At 34.8% G+C, this 25,253-nt stretch overlaps 1 protein-coding gene across 3 annotated transcripts in view; it reads right to left on the minus strand.

Moving 5' to 3' along the window:
- The window catches only part of PIK3C2G (phosphatidylinositol-4-phosphate 3-kinase catalytic subunit type 2 gamma), a 357,132-nt gene that overhangs the window by 71,206 nt on the left and 260,673 nt on the right, over positions 1–25,253 (minus strand). For all 3 annotated transcript variants that reach the window (XM_061204611.1, XM_061204610.1, XM_061204612.1), the window contains 3 exons: positions 24,470–24,659; positions 23,833–23,954; positions 20,056–20,164 (listed from right to left, as the gene is read on the minus strand). In XM_061204611.1, the coding sequence (XP_061060594.1) occupies positions 20,056–20,164; positions 23,833–23,954; positions 24,470–24,659 (421 nt within the window). The remainder of the gene's footprint in view (positions 1–20,055; positions 20,165–23,832; positions 23,955–24,469; positions 24,660–25,253) is intronic.

Here is a 25,253-nt window from a genome sequence, read left to right on the forward strand (position 1 = left end):
TTCTCCCGTTATTTTATTATTCACTTGGCAAATAACAAAAACGAAAACAAAACAACTCTGGTTCCTCTCTGCCAACTCTGCAACTGTAACAGGTGTGCTGAATGTTGCTGGAGAAAAGCACTCAACCGTGCTTACCGATCTTACTTTCACCTCATGCCCACTACCCACAAGTTGGTGCTCAATTTTCTGGCAATTTTTCACATCACTACCCCATTTATTCTTCCATTCACCTATAGGACTATTTAATACCGTAGCCTCACTCCTCAAAATGCCAACATGCTTTTCCCTTCTTTCAATCTGCTCAAGGCTGTCTTTTTTTTATTGGCTGCACTGTACAGGCTTGAGGGATCTCAGTTCCCTGACCAGGGGTTGAACCCAGATCATGGCAATTGAAGGGAATCTTAACCACTAGGTCACCAGGAACTCCTATGGCTGTCTTCTTGTTTACAGAAAAAACAGAAGCAGAAAAGAATTTCTATAAGCGCCCAATGTCTATCATCTTACCTTACCTCTGCCATTTCGTCCAATACATAGGTGGACTGCCTGTGCTTTAATTTGAGACTGATTTGGGCACTAGATCGCATGCCCTCTTCTCTAGTCAAGGTCATCGCTCTGGTATCTGGCTAACTGCATCACCAATTTTGGCTTCTTCAGTGGATTTTCCTACCAGCATACACATATGCTATAATTCATCTCAGCAAACAAAATTCTTGACTTACATTTCCCTGCACACTGTTTTTTTCCTATTCATCTTTAGTAAAGATTCTGCAAGGATTGTTTTCCACTTTCTATCCCAAATTTCTCTCTTCACATTCTCTTTTGAACCCATTCTAATAAGGTTTTTGTTCCCAGCACTCTCACCAAACTGTTTTTGTTAAATTCACCAATGACATCCATTCTGCTAAATCCAGTGGTCAATTCTCAATTTTTGACCCATTAGTAGCATTTGAAACAGCTTGTCATTCCTTCTTCTTTGAAATAATTTCTTATCTTGGATTTCAGGCACCACGTTCTTTTTTTTTTTTAATTAATTACCTCCACGAGTCATTTATTTATTTATTTATTTATTTGGCTGCACCACATGGCATGCAGGATCTTAGTTCCCCGACCAGGGATTGAGCCTGTGCCCCCTACAGTGAAGCGTGCAGTCCTAATCACTGGACCACCAGGGAATTCCCAGGCACCATATTCTTTTGGTTTCCAACAGATTGCTCTTTCTCAGTCTCTTTTGTTGATTCTCTTCCATCTTCTCAAACTTTAAAATTGGTGTGCTGCATGGTCTCATCTTCAGACCTCTTCTCTTTTATATTTACATTTTCACCCTAAGTAACATCCAGTCTCATGGCAATGAAAACCAATTATTAGTTGAAACTCCAATATTTATATTTCCAGTCTCTCTTTTTCCCTCAACTCAAGACATTCAACTTTCCACTTGACACCTCTACTTAGAAGTCTCACAGGCAACTCAAACTTAACATATTTTGATCCAAGCTCCTGAAAACCCTCATTCTGCACTGCTCTTACTACAGTTTTCTCCATCCATCACAGCAAACATTCAACCAATGCAAGCTTGTATGGCCATAAAGGTGGGTTGGTGGCCTGCACTTATTCTGATTAATCAGTTCCTGTGCCCTAACAGTTGTTAAATATTTGGAACATCCCTCCTATGTAAAACATTATATATTTGGTGAATAAATTAATACATGGTGGGTATTTGTCTTAAGGACTCTGAAGTTATCGGACTTTGATATCAATGATCCATGTAAACACATTAGGTTATATTAAACACTCTATGAGGTCATACATATACATTTTTTTGCTAGAGTAGATGTTTATCTAACTAATATAGGATTCTTAATGTCTAATAATGTGTTCTTAAATTAGAAATTCAGTCAATAAAGACCAAACTTGAAAGCCAAGTGAGCAATTTTAAATCAAAATCTGCATCAGCTTATATTTTAAATTCAGAGCTCACATTAATATTTTGTTTACCAATTATATTATTAAGACATTGGTAATTTAAAATCATTGATTTTTGAGACAGTTGATCAATTCAAAGTTGCTCAAAACCTAAGTGTTTTTCCAGTATCCTATGAACATATTCTTATTCTCAAAGACTACAGAGAGTTAAAGTCCTTGCAAAGATAAGAAATGATGTAATATAACACTGAAATCAATTTTTTCTTTCTTTAAAATAACACATTAAGAATTCCCATTTATTAACAGACCAGCCAACATCTAGAACTGACTGCAAGATTTAGTTTCAGTGAGTTAAAACAATAAGCTAAATCTCTCTCAAACTCCATGAAGCGCCGTAAAAATGTGAATTTAAAAATGAATTCCCATAAGCGTTTTAAATCAAAGTTGAACAGTAATTGTATTTTATTGCTTTTTTCATAAAGCAGCTTGTCATAATGTCCAGTCTTTAATGTAGTTCAACCCACTGTATTTGTATTGGAGTTTCATGTAAGAATGACGCTATGAAAAATAGTGAACTTTTAAGGAATCTTTTATAATTCTGGTTCTCAAATGTCATCAGCATTTTACCAGACTCTGAAAAATAATCTTGGTTTTACTGATGATACACATATGACATTTATCCTGCCTGCATCGTAATCTCAGCCAGCTCCAAATAGGAAAAGAGCAATGTACTGACAAATGTAGTAATTAACATCTGGGTTTAGCAAGCAGGGAACAAGAAACATATGTTCATTATTAAGGTAGGATTTACCCGTTTGGATTTATTTTGACATATGATTTCTGCTTAAAAAAATAATATTGCTTAAGCCATGACAGCATTCCTTATTTTAAGGGACTTCTAGAAATAAGCAACAATACTGAGAAGAGCTAAAAATCACAATGAATACATGGCTTTAAAAAGTTTTAAAGCAACTGCTGTTTGTATGTCTCAGCTAAACTCAAATGTGGGTACACATTTCCTTAGGTACTGCAATCATTTGCTATAACTTTTATTACATATTTATATTGCCCTTTATAAAGATCTTAATTTAGTTCACAACACAATTCAACTAAAACAGAGCAAAATTTAAAAAAGCAAAAGGAATTCCTGTTATCACAGCTTGTGGAATGAAACTACAAACACTTCAAGAAAAAAAGAAGTTTCAATGAGTTTGGGAGAAGGGAGTCAAGCTAAACAAACAAAAACCAGGTAGATATAGGACTAGGATGTCTAAACTGATGCTTGCAACCTCATTAGAAGAGATATAAAAACAGTGTATACTGTTTTATAGTATAGTCCTCATTTATATCTGTTTTCTTTTATCAACCAATTTGTAGTCCTCATTTATATCTGTTTTCTTTTATCAACCAATTTGTGTGTGGGGATGAAAGGGGAGCGAAGAGAGATGAGGAGAAGAGAGAGATGGTCTCAGGGATTTACAGCCATCCCTCTATTTGGGCTGCTCTTGTGTTTTTAGATCGAACCCCCAGAGACATCTCTCCCACCTAACTTAACTCTGATACCTGAGACTGGACTACAAACAGACTCTGCATCTCATTTCCTTGACAAAAAGCAAGACTGCTTACAACTGAGTATGCCTCAGAAGGGTATATAATATTTGATTTTAGTAAGGTAAGGTTGTTCAATTTCATATTCAAGCTGCATCTTCTACTTTCTTTTCTCTCACTTTTCCACTCACTGCTATGTATTATTTATGTTCATGTCTGTATTTATCACCATATTATAAACTCACTGAAAGTAAAGTGTATATTGCATTACTTTAATCTTTCCAATTTGTTCTCTACAACTAATTTAAAGCTTTCAATCTAGAGTGTTATACATAGTAAGTGATCAGTAAAAATTTAAAAATCGTTACAAAGTTATGTACAGTGATAAAAAATATTTTTTAAAAGTTACAAATAAATGTATCACGTAACTAAAAAAGAATGTGAGTTTTAATGTATAGACATAATAGGATTATTTGTCTTTCCTATACTGTCATACGACAAGCAGCTATGGAAGAAGAAAAGTGTTTTTATAAGGATTTTTCTAGGGTCAGAGACGAGGATTAACCTATCACAGGAGTATTGAGCACAAATATAATAAATTTACTTTAAATCTCTTATTTTATTAGAAGAGGAAAAAGCTTATGTGTGTTTAAAAATTTCCTCTAAGTTGTTCATATCATTTAAAATAATTACAATATTTATGTTACATACCTGGTTTTATATATTTTAGTGTTTATAGACATAACTGTTAAAACATATGAGGGAAGAGAACTTCATCAATAATATAAAATTTTAAAAAAGCTCAAAATAATGTGAATTATTTTGGGATTATTTATGTGATTTTTAGGCCAATAAAGTTTTATTTAGTTGATCTTAACATAAGTTTTTATTCCTTGAATATAAACAAACTGAATCAGGGAAGCATCCACCAGCATATGGAGACAAAGCTTTCACTGTGGTCAATCCATCTGAAGATAATTGAAAATTGATGACATTATGCATCAAGGAGAACCAGGGTGATTAGTCAGGTCACATTATTAAGGCTAGTCAGCATCTGCTTATGTCCCTGTCAAATTATTACTGTTCAATCACTGTGTCATATGTATAGTGAGTATTGTATCAAGACCCATAAAGTTCCTTAGGAAGAAAGGAAAGAAAAACCCAATGTGTGAAGTTGTGAAAGGCTTTATGAAGCCACTGGAACACATCAACATAGAATACTGACAAAGATTGTAAGCTTCTCAGAGCAGTGTACATATGCGATTCAGCTTTTGAATTTCGAGAATAGAATTTCCCAAACCTGGCTGTGTATTGGAATCACTTATGTTCTTAAAAAACAACACATACAAGGGAATCCCCATAAGGTTAACAGCGGATCTTTCAGCAGAAGCTCTGAAAGCTAAAAGGGAGTGGCAGGACATATCTAAAATGATGAAAGGGAAAAACCTACAACAAAGATTACTCTACCCAACAAGGATCTCATTCAGATTCAACAGAGAAATTAAAACCTTTACAGAAAAGCAAAAGTTAAGAGAATTCAGCACCACCAAACCAGCTTTACAACAAATGCTAAAGGTACTTCTCTAGGCAGGAAACACAAGAGAAGGAAAAAACCTACAAAAAACAAGCCCCAAACAATTAAGAAAATGGTAATAGGAACATACATATCAATAATTACCTTAAATGTAAATGGATTAAATGCTCCAACCAAAAGACATAGACGGGTTGAATGGATACAAAAACAAGACCCGTATATATGTTGTCAACAAAAAACCTACTTCAGACCTCGAGACACATACAGAATGAAAGTGAGGGGATGAAAATAGATATTCCATGCAGATGGAAAACAAAAGAAAGCTGAGGTAGCAATTCTCACATCAGACAAAACAGACTTTAAAATATTACAAGAGACAAAGAAGGACACTACACAATGATCAAGGGATCAATCCAAGAAGAAGATATAACAATTGAAAATACTTGTGCACTCAACATAAGAGCACCTCAATACATAAGGAAAATGCTAACAGCCATAAAAGGGGAAATCGACAGTAACACAATAAAAGTAGGGGACTTTAACACCCCACTTTCAACAATGGACAGATCATCCAAAATGAAAATAAATAAGGAAACACAAGCTTTAAATGACACATTAAACAAGACGGACTTAATTGATATTTATAGGACATTCCATCCAGAAACAACCGAATACACTTTCCTCTCAAGTGCTCGTGGAACATTCTCCAGGATAGAACATATCTTGGGTCACAAATCAAGCCTTGGTAAATTTATGAAAATTGAAATCATACCAAGTATCTTTTCTAACCACAACGCTATGAGACTAGATATCAATTACAGGAAAAAAAAATGTAAATAATACAAACACATGGAGGTTAAACAATACGCTACTAAATAACCAAGAGATCACTGAAGAAATAAAAGAGGAAATCAAAAAATACCTAGAAACAAATGACAATGAAACACAATGACCCAAAACCTTTGGGAGGCAGCAAAAGCAGTTCTAAGAGGAAAGATTATAGCAATACAATCCTACCTCAAGAAACAAGAAAAATCACAAGTAAACAACCTAACCTTACACCTAAAGCAATTAGAGAAAGAAGAACAAACAAAACCCAAAGTTAGCAGAAGGAGAGAAATCATAAAGATAAGATCAGAAATAAGTGAAAAAGAAATGAAGGAAATAATAGCAAAGATCAATAAAACTAAAAGGTGGTTCTTTGAGAAGATAAACGAAATTGATAAACCATTAGCCAACTCATCAAGAAAAAAAGGGAGAAAACTCAAATCAACAGAATTAGGAATGAAAAAGGAGAAGTAACAACTGACACTGCAGAAATACAAAGGATCATGAGAGATTATTACTACAAGCAACTATATGCCAATAAAATGGACAACCTGGAAGTAATGGACAAATTCTTAGAAAAGCACAACCTTCCAAGACTGAACCAGGAAGAAATAGAATATATAAACAGACCAATCACAAGCACTGAAATTGAAACTGTGATTAAAAATCTTCCAACAAACAAAAGTCCAGGACCAGATGGCTTCACAGGCGAATTCTATCAAACATTTAGAGAACACCTATCCTTCTCAAACTCTTCCAAAATATAGCAGAGGGAGGAACACTCCTAAACTCATTCTACGAGGCCACCATTACCCTGATACCAAAACCAAACAAAGATGTTACAAAAAAAGAAAATTACAGGCCAATACCACTGATGAATTTAGATGCAAAAATCCTCAACAAAATACTAGCAAACAGAATCCAACAGCACATTAAAAGGATCATACGCCATGACCAAGTAGGGTTTATCCTCGGAATGCAAGGATTCTTCAATATATGCAAATCAATCAATGTGATACACCATATTAACAAATTGAAGGATAAAAACCATATGATCATCTCAATAGATGCAGAAAAAGCTTTCAACAGAATTCAATATCGATTTATGATAAAAACTCTCCAGAAAGTGGGCATAGAGGGAACCTACCTCAACATAATAAAGGCCATATATGACAAACCCACAGCAAACATCATTCTCAATGGTGAAAAACTGAAAGCATTTCCTCTAAGACCAGGAAAAAGAAAAAGTTGCCCACTCTCACCACTATTGTTCAACATAGTTTTGGAAGTTTTGGCTACATCATCAGAGAAGAAAAAGAAATAAAAGGAATCCAAATAGGAAAAGAAGAAGTAAAGCTGTCACTGTTTGCAGGTGACATGATACTATACATAGAGAATCCTAAAGATGCTACCAGAAAACTACCAGAGCTAATCAATGTATTTGGTAAAGTAGCAGGATACAAAATTAATGCACAGAAATCTCTTGCATTCCTATACACTGACGATGAAAAATCTGAAAGTGAAATTAAGGAAACACTCCCATTTACCACTGCAACAAAAAGAATAAAATACCTAGGAATAAACCTACCTAAGGAGACAAAAGACCTGTATGCAGAAAACTATAAGACACTGATGAAAGAAATTAAAGATGATACAAGCAGATGGAGAGATATATCATGTTCTTGGATTGGAAGAATCAACATTGTGAAAATGACTATACTACCCAAAGCAATCTACAGATCCAATGCAATCCCTATCAAACTACCAATGGCGTTTTTCACAGAACTAGAACAAAAAATTTTACAATTTGTATGGAAACACAAAAGACCCCAAATGGCCAAAGCAATCTTGAGAAAGAAAAACGGAGCTGGAGGAATCAGGCTCCCTGACTTCAGACTATACTACAAATCTACAGTAATCAAGACAGTATGGTACTGGCACAAAAACAGAAATATAGATCAATGGAACAGGATAGAAAGCCCAGAGGTAAACCCACACACATATGGTCACCTTATCTTTGAAAAAGGAGGCAAGAATATACAATGGAGAAAAGACAGCCTCTTCAATAAGTGGTGCTGGGAAAACTGGACAGCTACCTGTAAAAGAATGAAATTAGAACACTCCCTAACACCATACACAAAAATAAACTCAAAATGGATTAAAGCCCTAAATGTAAGTCCAGGCACTATAAAACTCTTAGAGGAAAACAGGCAGAACACTCTATGATATAAATCACAGCAAGATCCTTTTTGACCCACCTCCTAGAGAAATGGAAATAAAAACAAAAATAAACATGTGGGACCTAATGAAACTTAAAATCTTTTGCACAGCAAAGGAAACCATATACAAGACAAAAAGACAACCCTCAGAATGGGAGAAAATATTTGCAAATGAAGCAACTGACAAGGGATTAATCTCCAAAATATACAAGCAGCTCATGCAGCTCAATATCAAAAAAAAAACAACCCAATCCAAAAATGGGCAGAGACCTAAATAGACATTTCTCCAAAGAAGATACACAAATTGCCAACAAACACATGAAAGGGTGCTCAACATCACTAATCATTAGAGAGATGCAAATCAAAACTACAATGAGGTATCACCCCACACCAATCAGAATGGCCATCATCAAAAAACCTACAAACAATAAATGCTGGAGAGGGTGGGGGGAAAAGGGAACCCTCTTGCACTGTTGGTGGGAATGTAAATTGATACAGCCCCAATGGAGAACAGTTTGGAGGTTCCTCAAAAAACTAAAAATAGAACTACCATACGACCCAGCAACCCCACTACTGGGCATATACCCTGAGAAAACCATAATTCAAAAAGAGTCATGTACCACAATATTCATTGCAGCCCTATTTACAATAGCCAGGACATTGAAGCAACCTAAGTGTCCATCGATAGATGAATGGATAAAGAAGATGTGGCACATATATACAATGGAATATTACTCAGCCATAAAAAGAAATGAAACTGATTTATTTGTAGTGAGGTGGATGGACCTTTAGTCTGTCATACAGAGTGATGTAAGAGAAAACAGAAAGAGAAAAGCAAATAATGTATGCTGAAACATATATATGGAATCTAAAAAAAGTGGTCTGTTGAACCTAGGGGCAGGAAAGAAATAAAGACGCAGATGTAGAGAACGGACTTGAGGACATGGGGAGGGGGAAGGGTAAGCTGGGAGGAAGTGAGAGTGTAGCACTGACATATATACACTACCAAATGTAAAATAGGTAGCTAGTGGGAAGCAGCTGCATAGCACAGGGAGATCAGCTTTGTGCTTTGTGACCACCTAGAGGGGTGGGATAGGGAGGGTGGGAGGGAGGCGCAAGAGGGAGGGGATATGGGGATATATGTATATGTATAGCTGATTCACTTTGTTATACAGCAGAAACTAACACAACATTTTAAAGCAATTATACTCCAATAAGTATGTTAAAACAAATAAAAAAACCCAACACAGATACCTAGATGCAGTCATACCTTGGAGATATTATAGGTTCAATTCCAGACCACCACAATAAAGCGAATATCGCAATAAAGCCAGTCACATGAACCTTTGGTTTCCCGGTACATATAAAAGGGATGTTTACAATATACTGTAGTCTGTTAAGTGGGCAATAGCATTATGTCTAAAGAAAACCAATGTTTATAACTTATTTAAAAATACTTTACTGCTAAAAAAATGCTACCTATCATCTGAGCCTTCAGCGAGTCAGAATCTTTTTGATGGGGGAGGGCCTAACCCTGATGCTGATGCTGCTGACTAGTCAGGGTGGTGGTTGCTGAAGGTCGGAGTGGTTGCAGCAACTTGTGAAAATGAGACAGCAGTGAAGTCTGACCCATTGATGACTCTTTTTGACAAACGAGTTCTCTGTAGCAGGCAATGCTGTTTGATAGTGTTTACCCACAGTAGAATGTATTTTGAAATTGCAGTCAATCCTTTCAAGCTGTGCTGTTACTTTATCAACTAATTTTTTTGTTGTCATTTCAACAATCTTCACAGCATCTTCACCAGGAGTAGATTCCACCTCAAGAAACCACTTTATTTGCTCATCCATAAGAAGCAACTCTTCCTCATCTGTTAAAGTTTCATCATGAGATTACAGCAATTCAGTCCTATCTTCAGACACCACTTCCAATTCTAATTATCTTGCCTATCACATCTGTAGTTACTTCTTCCACCGAAGTCTTGAACTCCTCAGTCGTCCGTGAGGGTTAGAATCAACTTCTGCCAAATTCCTGTGAATGTTGATATTTTGACCTCTTCCCATGAGTCATGAATATTCTTAATGGCATCTAGAATGGTGAATCCTTTCCAGGAGGGCTTCAATTGACTTTGCCCAGATCCTCAGAGGAATCACTATCTATGGCAACTATAGCCTTAAAAAATGTATTTCTTAAATAATAAGACTTGAAAGTCAAAATTACTCCTTGATCCATGGGCTGCAGAATGGATGTTGTATAAGCAGGCATGAAAAAAACATTAATATTGTACATCTCCATCAGGTGCATTGTCAATGAGCAGTAATATTTTGAAAAGAACCTTTTATCTAGGCAGTAGCTCACAACAATGGGCTTAAAATATTTAGTAAACCATGTAGTAAACAGATGTGCTCTCATCCAGGTTTTGTTGTTTCATTTATAGAGCATACGGCACAGTAGATTTAGCATAATTCTTAAGGGCCCTAAGTTTTTTGGAATGGTAAATGAGCATTGGCTTCAACTTAAACACCAGCTGTATTAGCCCTGACAAGAAAGTCAGCTAGTCCTTTGAAATTTTGAAGCCAGGCATTGACTTCTCCTCTGAAGGTATGAAAGTCCTACATGGCATCTTCTTCCAATAGAAGCCTGCTTTGTTTAAATTGAAAATCTGTTGTTGAGTATAGCCACCTTCATCAATTATCTGAGCTAGATCTTTTGGATAACTTGTTTCAGCTTCTACATCAGCACTTGACGCTTCACCTTGCACTTTGATGTTATAGAGACTTTCCTTAAACCTCATCTACCAACCTCTGCTGGCTTCAAATTTTTCTTCTGCAGCTTCCTCATCTCTCTTAACCTTCATATAACTGAAGAGAGTTAGGGCCTTGCTCTGGATTAGGCTTTCGTTTAAGGGAATGTGTGGTTGGTTTTCTATCCAGACCACTACAACTCTCTTTTATCAGCAATAAGCCTATTTCTCTTTCTGATGATTCATGTGTTCACTGGAGTAGTACTTTTAATTTCCTTCAAGAACTTTTACTTTGCATTCACAACTTTACTAAGTGTTTGGTTCAAGATGCCCAGCTTTGTGACTATCTCATCTTTCAACATGCCTTTCTCACTAAGTTTGATCATTTCTAGCTTTTGCTTTAAATTGAGAGATGTGCAACTCTTCATTTCACTTGAACATTTAGAGGCCACTGTAGGGTTATTAATTGGCCTAAATTCAATATTTTTCTGTCTCAGGGAATATAGGGAGGCCCAAGGAGAGGGAGAGAGATGAGGAAAAGGCCAATCAGTGATGTGGACCAGAATGCACAACACTTATCAAGTAAGTTCAGAGTCTTATATGGGTGCAGTTTGAGGCACCTCAAAACGATGACAATAGTAACATCAAAGATCATTCATCACAGATCACCGAAACAAATATAATAATAGTGAAAAAGTTTGAAATATTGTGAGAATTACCACAATGTGACACAGAGACACAAAGTGAGCAAATGGTGTTGGAAAAATGGCGCCAATAGACTTGCTCAAAGCAGGGTTGCCACAAACCTTCAATTTGTAAAAAAAAGCGTAATGCCTGTGAATGGCAAATAAAGTGAAGTACAATGAAACGAAGTATGCCTGTATCTCCCTTTACTGATATGACGAGCATCTCTAAGGATGGGCCTCAGAACATACTTTTTAAAACCTCCTCACGTTATTCTGAAGCAATTGATCACTAGGTACTATTTTTGCACCCTTGGCCAGAAAGTATACAATGTAGGCAATCAATAAACATTTGTTGAATGACGGAGACAGTAGATTTTGAAAGTGGTCCCTATTGTGCCAGTGCCCACGTTTAATTTTTGTTGATTTTATCTTTGTTAATATAGCACTAACTTATTTACTTTGTAGGATAGAAAGGACGACTAATAAACAGATGTAGGATTTACATCTTAGGAAGATATTTTCTTGTACTCCAAATACTCATTGTACAAAATTCAATTAAATTATTAGGAGGGTGTTACTTTGGGAGAAACTCCTATAATAGCAGCTTCCTTTTGTTTGATACTATTATGGGACAAAATGGGATTGCTCTCTTTGGGAGTCCAGTGTTAGAAGATGGTTGATGTATTCTCACTTGGAGCATTTCTGGAATCTGTGATTTCACAGTCATATCTCATGTTTGATGATATAAATATCTCTTCTTTTTTCTCCTATTTCTTCTCCTTTTTTTCCCCTCACTCAAATCCTAGATCTTAATTCATCCAAGATAAAAACAATGAGGTGTTTGAAATTTCTTCAACCTTCTTTTCCCTAAATATTGACCAATAGAGTTTAAGAACAATATAAAAACATCTCTTCTTGGGGCCTCTACAGTAGTACTTATTAGCACATTAGCAAATGTGAATGTGATGAAAACTGTGAGGTACACGTTTGGTGGTCTTGTTCAGCTTTCTCTATGCAGCTGTGATTATGATAAGCAACAATATTCATTAAACCTTGTTGTGATAAACTGCACTTTGCAAGTCTTCCCTACCTGTATATGTCTGACCCCTTTGCTTTTCCCCTTTCATAACAATCCTCTGCTAACAGTTCTATATGAACCCATACTCTAGGCAGATATACTTAGGAGTTCCCTATTGAAAGCCTGCTGCCATCTGAAGACAGATCTCAATATTTATCCTATTCACACTAGGACCAGAAATCAGAAGCCTCTCCACTTTGCACTTACTTGCCTCTGCTTAAATAGGCCAAAGCCTAACACTTTCAATGGTTACTAGATATTTTGTCAATTATCCTGAAAAGGCACAATCTTTAAAACAGCTTTAATATAATCAGTAAGGCAGCTCTCAACAAGAAAGATGACAATCCCATCCACTATCCCCTCAGCACTTTCCCTTACAGACAGTTGCCATATCCAAGTGCCCTTCACTATAGCAAAGTGAATGGACATGACCTTCAGAGAATGTCAGAGTTAGTAAAGAACATTAAGATTTCAACATACTACATTCCTGAATATGCAAAAAAGCACTTGAAATCCAATGAAGTAAATTCAGTTGCCTTGATCCTATAGGACAGAAGCTTATCTTATAACTCATTTCCCATTACTCACTGATTGAGACCTAAATACTGAATATATTCAAAAGATATAATACAATTTATATTGAGCATGCTAATACAATAGATAAATTCATGAATATGCAAGATACCTACACATAATTATTTAGTATACTGTAGCTTTCCTATTGTCTAATGCTGTTTTCAACAATCATTTTACATCTTTGTTTTCAGTTATCCTATTATTATACATGGTTCTGTTCCCATGATGAACAGATACTGTTCATTTTTTCTCTTTGTTCATAACAGATATATTACAGATATGCTCTGAGTGATCTTTCTGAAGGGTAAAATCATGAACCAGTGCACTATTAATGCTTATCATTTAGAGCATGGCCAGGCAGTGTTCCTGGGCTTGGCACTAGGTAACCTATGGAGCCTGTCCTCAAGCTTGCAGCTAGCAGGATTCTCAAGATCATTCTCTACCAAGCCAGAGGTCTCTGTTCATGGGGTTCATGTGGGATTATACAGTGGGGTGAGAAAAAAAAAATCAAAATTACATTCATATTTACTTTATAGTATCATCCAAAATTTTTTCCAAATTTTGCATTATTTTTCTACAAATTTTAAAGCATTTATCACTTATTAGTGTAGTAGTTTATATATTAAAAATAAATAAATTGTATGTTTTGGAAACATGTGCTAATCTAAAATAAAACTGGTAAGGTATAAGAATAAATAAGTTGGGCTTCCCTGGTGGCGCAGTGGTTGAGAATCTGCCTGCCAATGCAGGGGACACGGGTTCGAGCCCTGGTCTGGGAGGATCCCACATGCCGCGGAGCAACTAGGCCCGTGAGCCACAACTACTGAGCCTGCGCGTCTGGAGCCTGTGCCCCGCAACAAGAGAGGCCGCGACAGTGAGGGGCCCGTGCACCGCGATGAAGAGTGGCCCCCGCTTGCCACAACTAGAGAAAGCCCTCACATAGAAACGAAGACCCAACACAGACAAAATAAATAAATAAATAAATAAAATCCAGCCATTCATATAAAAAAAAAAAAAAAGAATAAATAAGTTAAGAGACTGCTAAATACTTTCCGGATGCAAAGTTTCACTCTCCTAGGTTTTGAAAAACAACATAAATCCTATAGGTTAATATATGTTAATAATTCTGTTATTTTCCATTTAAAATATATATTAAATGTTGATGAGATTATAAGTTTGCTATACACATGGGTAAAAATTAAATGAATATAATCATTGAGTTCTTTAAGCTTCCAAACAAGAGAAAAGCATGTAACCATAATGCATGCTTTGTCCTTGTAGTTCCCCTTGTTTAGAACAATTTTTCCCTAGTTTCCATTTACTAACTTCTATCTGCCCTTTAATAACAACTTGAATGCCATACTCCCTGGGATGGCTTCTCTACTTCACTGGGAACTGGGTTAAGTATACCTTCTTAAGTGCTCAGGCACTTGTCCTTTGATACAAAACAGCATCTCTAGCTGAGCTACCAGCCCGGAAATAATATTGTAGCACAATGTGCTTGAGTCCAGATTTGCAAAAAAATCAATGATATAGTAGGGTACCTTAGTACCTACTACATTGGAAACCAAATGTCTGATCATGTCCAAACTGGGGGAAAAAAAAAAGGAAAGATGACCAGAGTCTGAAATAATGGTTCTCAAACATTGTCATCGATTAGAACACCCTGGAGGGCTTGTTAAAACACATTGCTGGACCTCATCCCCAAAGTTTCTGATTTAATAGGTCTAGGATGGGACTGAAATTTTGCATTCTCATAAATTCCCAGATGAGGTTCCAACCACAGTCCAGGAGCTGAGCTTTGAGAACCACTAGTCTTAGGAGCTGGTGATAGGGATTTAAAAGTTTCTCCTCTTGACCCTGACTATATGCAATCTAAAGCAGTCATTATTGACAATTGTGATTTTTTTCTAATAGCCTTAGGATGCTTGTGATCTGAATTGTGGAATTTTCTTAAGTGGGTCTATTCATCATCAAACCACAATATTACCCAACTGGGAGGTATAGCAATAAGCCAACATCCTGAATCAGCAAACCTACAGTTAGGAGACAATTTTGAATACATTCATTAATATATTTTATTTTTAAATTTCAGTAAGGTTTCCTTGATATATACTGACTTAATCTACTATACAACATGTAATTAAAACAATTCACACTCTGACTGGAAAGTAATCTCATCTAATGTCTTTCCCAAGCTCCACATGGAGAAGGAAGGTTGTTGAATTGACCACTGAGAAAAATAGGGTTCTTTGACTCAATTAAGTCCTGGTTATGGGGTCGGTTGTAGTCCTCCTGTTACAGTGCCTGTAACTTACTGAAGTTCAAAGTATGTCTGTATATACAGCATGATATTATATATGCGTTTCTTAGGTCAAAGTATAACCGGAGTGCTGGTAGGATTTAATCAAGACTGCAGAAAAATGATCAAATCACTATGTTGTACACCTGAAACTAATATAATATTGCAAGTCAACTATACTTCAATAAAAGGAAAAAAGACTAGAGTCCAGGAATGGTCTGTTAATGTCCTAATCAAGGCTGCACTATCGGGGTGCCTGGATAGAGCAGGAGGAAATAAGAGGTTCTCAATATTTTAATCAGGCAACCCATACTAGAAGCAGTCAGTGTAAGTAGTTCTGTTAAACTCTCACAACTCAATCAACAATAGACATTTTACAAATGCTAATTATTGATATAATTAAAAGCATGCTAAATTTGGGGGAGAGGACGAGGAAGAAGAAGTAGAGCTATTAAATCTTCATCTTATGACATTTATAAATTTAAAAGTTGCTTTTTTCTTTTCTTTTTATTGTATCTATATGAGATGATAGATGTTAACTAAATCTACTGTGGTAATCATTTCACAATATATGTAAATCAAGCCATCGTGCTGAACACCTTTAAAAAAATGGACATTATTAATTAGCATACTGAATGTCAAAGGATTTTGTTCATAAAAATGGTAGCTTGTTGACTAGCATGATTAATATTAGAAATGGGCTCTCACTGGTGACATTAAAGTTATTCCAGACATGTGGATTAGCTAAAGATATTCCATAAATAGTCTCCATTCTTGCATCAAAAGGCAAAAAACCTAACAGGCCTTGTACTTTTTACCCTTAGAGATGATGTTTTAGATAAATCCCTAAAAGATCCTATGTCTAGCCAAGAACTCTGGAGGATTGTTAGCTTGGTACCTGCCTTTGTAACTTACATTTGTCTCACAGGACCTTGCAAGCAAGACGGTGATAGGAATTTAATAGTAAAGGGAGCTAATCCTTCCTTGAGTCCTCAGAAGGAGTTGGAACAGCTGTGTGCATGTGTAGGTTGTATGCACATGTGTGTATGGGGAAGGATCTTAAGAGTCTTTTTTTGATGCATATTACCGAGGGGAGCAAAACTGGGGTCTGGCATGTCTCTTCAATTTTCTAGGCCACTCAGAATCACTGATGAGTAGTACCAAAACCTCACCAAGAAATCCTTAAATACTTTTTTTCAGATGGGAATTGACCATAGATTTAGATCCTCTGAAATAGTTACCTATGAGAGACAAGGTTCATCAGAACACAGGATGGGGGAGAGGAGGCAGAACAGCAGATATTTCTGAAAGCTGAGGGGTAGCATGACTGCAGCTGTAAGCTCCTATTTTTAGTGATATTAGATTTGGTCATTTAGTCCAGACTTCCTACGGAGAATAACTGGAATAATTAAACAATTTGTTTTTAAACTTCGCTTGAAGGCATCAGAGAGCTAACAAGATAGTGAAGAATTACCAGGCTAGGATCTGGGGCAAGACAGTCTTGGGGAAGTGAGCTTGGGTTTTGGCACAGCTTTTCTGTTGTGGGTTTTTATTGATATAGGTTGGAGCAGTGGAATGGCTGGGAGGTAGAGCAGTACTTTTGACCACCTTGCAGAGTTAAGAGGAAAAGGAAGGGAATCCAGAGCTGCCAAGTAGATTCTTGGTGAGTCTGCCTTACCCTGGGTTTAGATCCAAAGTGGCTACATCTAAGGAATAAGGATGAACCAGTAATAGTGCCTCACAAGAGCTACAGTTCAGTTTTGAATAATCTGAATCCCTGCAACTGAATTTCAGCAACCCTAGACTGTTAATGTACTCAGATATTATAATTCTCTAGACCAGGATAACAGTAACATAGGCATCCAATTTCTACAAAGGACATTGCAGTACAATATGTGGCCACAATAAAAAGGAAAATAACCAGGCTCACAATGGAACAAGACTACATGATTAAAAACCAGCAGAAACATTAGAAAATAAAAATGTACATGCAGTAGGTCCCAATATTGGAGTTTTTAGGAAGATTTTAAATAACTGTGCTTACGATTTTTGAAGAAATAATAAAAAGGACAGATTTTCAGCAAAGAACTAGGAACTGAAAAAAAAAAAAGGAAATTCTGAAACTGAAGAATAATCGAAATTAAGAACTCAAAGAATGGACTTAACAGTATGTTAAACACAGATCATTAGAGAATAAACAACCCAAAAGATAAGTTAGAAGAAGCTATTCAGAAACTAAGTCATAGAGGACAAAGAATTAAAAATACAGGAGTAAAAGTATGAGACATAGAGGGTACAATGAAAAGGATAGACATATATGTGATTACAGTCCCAGAAAAAGAGGGGAGAGGAAATGGTATGAACAATATGTGAAGTGATAACGACTGAGAACTTTCCAAAAGTGATGAAAGACATCATGGCACAAATTGAAGAAGTGCTGAAGCTCAAGCATCATCAGTAGAAACAAAGTCATATCTGAGCAAATTAAAGTAAAACGGCAGAAAACCAACAGTAAAAAGAACAATATTATAAAGAATAAAAAAACTTTTTCAAAGAAGCAACAAATATAACAGATGGATTCTAAACAAAATCAATGGAAGCTAAAAGACAACGAAATGATAGCCTTAAAGTTTTTAGAATAATATCATTGCTATCCAAATGCTCAAATACCAAATAGTCAGCAAAAATATCCTCCAAGAATGAAGGTAAAATAAAAACTTTTCAGACAAATGCAAATTTAGAGGGTTTTTTTAGCAGCAAATTCATATTAAGGGGAATAGTAGATGGTGTTCTTCAGGTAGAGGGAGAACAATCCCAGACGGAAATTCAGAGCTACAGGAAGCAATGAAAATGAGATATGTGAGTAATATTAAATATTGATTGCAAAAACAACAATAATAATTACTTATGAAGTTTATGGATACAGATACAGATATATATTTTTAGTACAGCATATAAAACTCAAGTGGGTGAAACAGACTTAATCCATGGTCCAGGAAAATTCACAGTGAAAATTTTATAAATATTTTTAAGGAATGATACAGAAAATACAATACTGTATATAAAAACTTGTGGGGTGCTATTAAATCTTGATTAGGAGAGAGGATTTAGAGTTTTAAATGGGTAAGTGAAGATAAGTTGAAAATAAACAAGTTAAATTAACTATCTGAGGATGTTATAAATAGAAAGGAAGCAGAAGGAAGGAAATAATAAAGATAAAAAATAAGTGAAACAGAGAAATAATATAATAGAGAGGGTCAATAAATCCCACATTTCATTCTTTACAAAGATTGGTAAAATTCATAATCCTCTGGAAGTATGGATCAGGAAATATGTGTGAGAAATTGAAGAGTGAATACCTTTTCAGATCCTATAAATGTTAAAAAGATTATGATAGGATATTATGAGTAACTTTATGACAATAAATTAGCACAAATTCCTATAGAAATGTAACTTAACAAAGAGACCCAAGAAGAAATAGGAAATGTGAAATGTCTTATAGCTCCTAAATAAATTGAATCTCCAGAAATAAAACCAATTTTATACAAACTGTTCCAGGGAGTAGGGAAAAAAGCAGTAACTCTTTGCAACTAATATTATGAGTCCAGCATGCTCTTGATTCTGAAACCTGGTAATGACTTTATAAGAAAGAAAAACTCCAGGCCAATCTCTGTCATAAATAAAGATGAAAACAAATGCTAACGAAAATGTTAAATCAAATCCAATAATACATAAAAAGTATAATACATTACGTCCATGTAGAGTTTATCCTAGTAATGCAAATTTGTTTAAAATTAGAAAGTTCTTCAGTGTAATTCACCACATTAGCAGAATAAAGGAGAAAACTAGGATTATTGGTGATCATTGTTCATCCCAGTAGATTCAGAAAAAAAATTTGATACATTCAACCTTCTTTGTAAAAACTATTGGCAACCTAGGAATAGAAGGAAACAAAATAATAAAGGGTACCTACAAAATCTACATACTTAATAAGGAAATATTAGACACTTCTTCCCTGGATTCAAGAATAATGTAGGTATATCCACCATTACCACTTCAATTCAATATCTATTGAAAGCCCTAGAGAGTACAAAATAGCAAGGAAAAGAAATACAATATATGAATATTGGAAAGAAAAAATAAACTCTTGTTATCCACAGACAATATGATTGTAAGTTGAAAATTCAAAAACAATACAGATAATTATTAGAATTAAAAGTGAAGTTAGTAAGATTGTTGGGTAAAATGTCAATATACAAAATCAGTCCTATCTATATACTGGTGAAAAAACAGGAAAAGGATTTTTATAAAAAGTACTATATCTAGTATAACAAAATACTTCGAAGCCCTCTATGCACAGAACAATAAACAATTATTGAGAAAACATTCTAAAAATACTTGAATAGGTATATGATAATGGATTGAAAGATATTAAGATGCAATTTCAACTAAAGTCCCGGTTGGTTTTTGCATGGAATTGACAAGATAATTTTAATTTGTACATTTGTTGAATAAATGTAGGACTAAAAATGTTATCATAAAGTATTTAAAAAATATTCCCAGTAATAATACATAAAACAGTCCATATTTTATGTAAAAATATAAAAGTAAATTGTAACATACGTTTGCAACTTCATATGATCCATTTAATATCTGTTCCATGTAATGATTTAGATCTCTGAATCTCTTGTGATCTGAATTTGTAAAAGGTAAGTGCCACCAATGAGGAAACCTGTTTTAAAAGAAAAAAGTACATCTTCATTAGTTTGAAAATTGGCATCTGCATCTTAGAATTGTTCATAAAGTTAAAGCTGCATCTGATGGAAGGGCCACTGAAAACGTTTTTTAAAAACCATAGAACGCATGATTAATTCTGAGAGTTTTATTAACATGGCTGTGGTCACTTGTGCTATTTTAACTATCATTAATATTAATACTAATTTAATTTAACTTAACATACTAAATTAATATATATTTCCCTTCTTACTGTATTTATGGCAGACCACACAATTTGTCCTTTAAATACATGTGGGGAGTTAATAAATACTTTCTGAAGTTTAATGATTCATAATTTTTCAAAAAGGTCATGTGGTATTGTTTCCTCTGGGTTCACGAGGGACATTGCTACACTAAGTAGATTAAACATTTTACCAAGCATATGCTTCCATCTGGTCTTAGTCTTTTGGAACAAAGTATCACTTTCCCCAGGGGTCTAGCTTGCAGAATTTCCTCTTCACTATCTTATGATTCATCTTGAAGGGCTAGACGTTGATTAAGACCAATTATTGGTGGCATGACCTGTTAATGGGAAGCATTTGGCAACACATTTTGCTGGTTAAATGTATCTTTTTAGGAACTATCTAGCAGCTTCCTCTGACTGCAGTCTTGCTGTTGCTTCCTTCCTCTTCTGCTTCTTTGGTACAGACCTTCCTCTGGGCAAAGGAGCATGGGGGATGGTGAAGGGCTGTTAGCAAACACACAGAAGTATGTGACAACTGCAGGACATCCCATCCATTGCTTCCTGTTGGAAGTGTCAGGGAAGTCCAAAATAATATTTCTGTGTATTTAAATAACTGACATTTTACTTTTTTACTCTTGCTTTACTCTTACTAAGGCTTAAAGTGTTAAAAATTTTCATCCAGATTTAATTATCATAAAAATTATTACCATTTATAATTAATCAAAACATAGAAATACATTTGATAAATAGGTGGATTTTGCTGGTTTTAAATATTAACTTGTATATCTGTGGGTTAATTTTCTTTATTGTTAGAATAAAATGAAGTTCAACATTAGTTCTATTCCTTTTTTTATAGATGTACGTACTAAAAAAGTCTTGTGTGTAAATAAGTACATAAGAATTAAGGAATTCAGCTCTAGTAATGTCATTCAGTTGTTTAAAATGCTTTTGAGTTACATGTCAAATATAACATAGTAATCAGTTCTTGAAAATGATTTTTTAGGATATTTTATCTGACGGTGCTACCATGCCCTCCCTCAATTTTGTTCACACCAAAGATTAAGAAACACACGACCTGCAAACAGATTTGATACCTGGTTATTAGAGTAATTCATTTTCTCAATACCAACACCAGTATTTTGATTTGCCCTTTATTTAATCCTTAGAGATTTTTTACTCCCTGGGACAGTGTACCAAAATAAAATTCTGGATGGCTGGGAGAAGAGCAATGGTGAAATTAGGAGAGGGAAAGGAAATCAACCTTTCTCAAGCAGGTGACTTTTAAAGAAGACCATTAATTTCAAGGAAGATTCCTATGCTTGTGTATTCTCAGAAGCTGGAAGAGGTACAAACAGCCTGATTTGAAGACCACTGTTACATGCTATGACTAATTTGAATTTTATTCTTTATGGCTCTAACTTTCTGATCATACTTTCCAGATTGGGTTTACATAATTCTCATAGAGCTTCTCTTAGTAAATTGAGGAGTCAGAGGAAATCTTGCCCTCATCCTTAATCTGTATGCATTGCTATAAGCCAGAGCTCCTTTGGGACTGTTACCATACAAATATTGTTCACACAAAGGACTAAATATTCCTCCTCTCCACACATTGCTTGAATGGTTTTAAAATCAATTTAGGTCCCATTACCAGGCAGGAGTTGTTGAACAAAACAGAATCCTAACTAAAGCTGAAAATCGAGAAGAGGCATATGGAGAGAGATTATTGGCACTTTAAAGTTTTACAAGTTTTACTAATATGTATTGGGGAGAGAAAAGAGTAAAACAGAGACATTTTTGAAACATAAAAGGACAGCCATTTAACAAGAATGAACATATTTTTAAATCATTAATTATTAGGGTACAATGGAAACCACTAATGTTGAATTCAATATTTGCAATCAAACTGAATATTTTTGCCAGTATTTCCTTTTCCTCAGTTATTACATTAGATGTTTTCTGATAACTCTTAAAGCTGATGTTGTCTTTAAGTTTCCACAGTGACATCCTTCCCTCTTAGTCTCTTGAACGTGCTCTTACTCTGATGACTTTCTGATGTTTAAAGCATCTGTATTTCAAAATCTCTGTGACATCTGCAAGTATAGTTTTTCATGAATGTGAACTACACAGTCTTCAAAATAATGCACACTATCTCTCCATCCATTGGCAACGTTGTTTAGATTTACATTTTGGTAAGTGACTAAATCCTGAAAGTCTAACAAAAATCCACATGTACAAAGTATGTCAGGTCTGGTATGAACTTTCATATTGTTAAAGGACCATTTACTCAACAAAAATTCTGGTACAGCTGGCTCTCCCTGTCTGCAGGTTCTACACCTGCAGATTGAACCAACTGTGGATTGAAATGTTAAAAAAAAAAGTCCAGAAAGTTCCAAAAAGCAAAATTTGAATTTGCTGCATGCCAGCAACTATTTACATAGCATTTACGTTGTTATTTATAACTGTTTACATAGCATTTATATTGTATTAGATATTATAAGTAATCTGGAGGTGATTTAAAGTATACAGGAGAATGTGGGTAGGTTATTTGTAAATACTACGCCATTTTATGTATAGAACGTGGGCATGCAAGGATTTTGGTATCTGTGGGAGGGGTCCTGGAACCAATCCTGTGGATACCAAGAAACTACTCTATAGATAAGATAACATTTGATTTGCCTAAGTGCAAATACCGTAATTTCTAAGAAGTTCACCTTTTTAAACTCAAGGTACACCTCTGGTCAAGATACACGCTCAAGTCTATAACATAAATTGGGCTAGTTCTAAATAATGAATTTTAGAAGGTTTATTTGAACAGAAGCATTTTCAATTATATTATTTATGCTTAATATTTTTTCATTATAACATGAACTGAGCAATGGTTTTCAAGACTGCAAAATGAAGATAATGACAAATTAAATTTGGATAACCCAAGTCCAAGTTAATAATTAATGATAACAAAAGTGAGTTGATGTTAATAAGTTTTACTTGTATACTAATTGATATTGATAAATTTTTCTGGTACAGCAAATAAATATATCAGAGCTTTTTATTGCAGTTATCTGTTGAAAGAGAAGATATATCCAATTTTGTTCTGCAGTTTCAATTTTATTTTTATAGAAAACACTAAAACAATTAAATTTAAAAACAGGCAAATAAAACAATTTCCCTGATAATCAATGAAAAATAAAATTGGTTCTGATATTTTTGTCTACAAAATCAATGGCTGAAAGCAAACAAAATTGAAAACCTTTATTCTGTTTTATGAGACAAAAGGTTCTTTATTCTGAGAGCAATAGAGACTCTGCTGGGATAGGTTCAGTGGCACTGGAATCAGAATGCTGTGTTGTGTTGCCCACAAATAGAAAATCCCATAACCATAATTTTTGCTTACGATCAGGGACAAGTACTAAAGGCAAAACACTGTGGAGGACAGTCCTTACTCTGGGAGGGCCAATGATGCAAACTGCTTTTGAAGTTGGCTGTGAAGTTTTGAAAACTGGTCAAATGATTTTTCTGTCAGGCTTGTTTCATTGTTACTGTGAGTCACCTGGATTAGATAAAGCTGCAGAAAATAAAGAGACAAAATCAGAAGATGGCAATATCAACCTTCAATACATTCTAAAATTCTGTTTCATGTAAACCAAGCAAAGTAAGAACCTCTCTGCAAAAAAAAAAAAAAAAAATCATCACAAAAGATAAGAGATGCAATTTGTAAAGGCAAAATTACCTATAAACACAGTATATAAAAATATCATAATCTTAGGTGCTGGGAACAGACTGCCTAATTTCTGATCTTCTTTTCTTGTGGACATTTTAATTAGGTCTGGATTTATAGTCTACCACAGGGCAGAAACTGTTCTCTTTGGTGGTTCTCTACTAGTAGCTCTGGTTATTATGATTTCTCCTTGGAATATCCGCCTTAATCGCTCTTCTGTTCACACTGTGACTGATTTTTCAGTTGTATAGCAAAAAAAAAAAAAAAAATCATGGTATAAGGAGGAATGTGTAGCACAGTGAAGGGAAGTGTGAGATGTAGTCAAATGATATTTAAGTCAAGATGACAGACTTGAGACTTACATGCCTAGTTTTCTTGCTGAACCCTAAAATTGTTGCTCTTTGGATTGACCTGGTTGCACTCATCGTACAGGATTCCCGGGAAAAAGTCTGCGAAGTAGATTTGGCAGGATTTATGGCTGTCATTTGTGCGAGCGTGTGGATCAAGTTATTCAATTTAACAGGGAAACACTCCAGACTTTCCTTTATTTTCCTAGAGAAATGAAAAAGAAAAGATAGTGAGTAACATTCCCCTGAGTTGACTCATTTCACTTGAGTTGTTTCCTTATGTTAGATGTGGAAGAAGAAGTCAAGGACCATGCCTATTTATTTGGAGTCCAACTATTAAACATTATTTTTATAAACTTCAAATTCACATCTTGAGCTGTTAGCAAATATAAAAGAAACTTTTGTGGTGAAATATAAAACTGTAATTGCAATATTTGTATTTTGACTTCTTTTAAGTTTGTTTTCGATTTTTAGGGATGATTTTTTAAAAAATCAATTTGTTTATAATTATTTAAAATATTTACACAATTCCAAAAGTTAAATCTACAAAACAGTGTATATTCCAAGAAGCCCAACATTTATCCTTGAACTCTTTACACTACTCCCTTCTTCCCCCATACGTAAACATTTTTTAAAAATTATGATTTAACTTTCATTGTTTTATTTTTAATTTTATTTTTGTGTTTGTGTTCCTCTGTCAACTATCTTACAAAAAAGTTGTATAATATAATACTATATTTAATATACACATATTTTATATGAAATGCTTTTCACTCTGGTTTTTCTTTTTCTTTTTTTT

Source organism: Eubalaena glacialis, chromosome 11, assembly GCF_028564815.1.
Source record: "Eubalaena glacialis isolate mEubGla1 chromosome 11, mEubGla1.1.hap2.+ XY, whole genome shotgun sequence".
Taxonomy (NCBI): Eukaryota; Metazoa; Chordata; class Mammalia; order Artiodactyla; family Balaenidae; genus Eubalaena; species Eubalaena glacialis.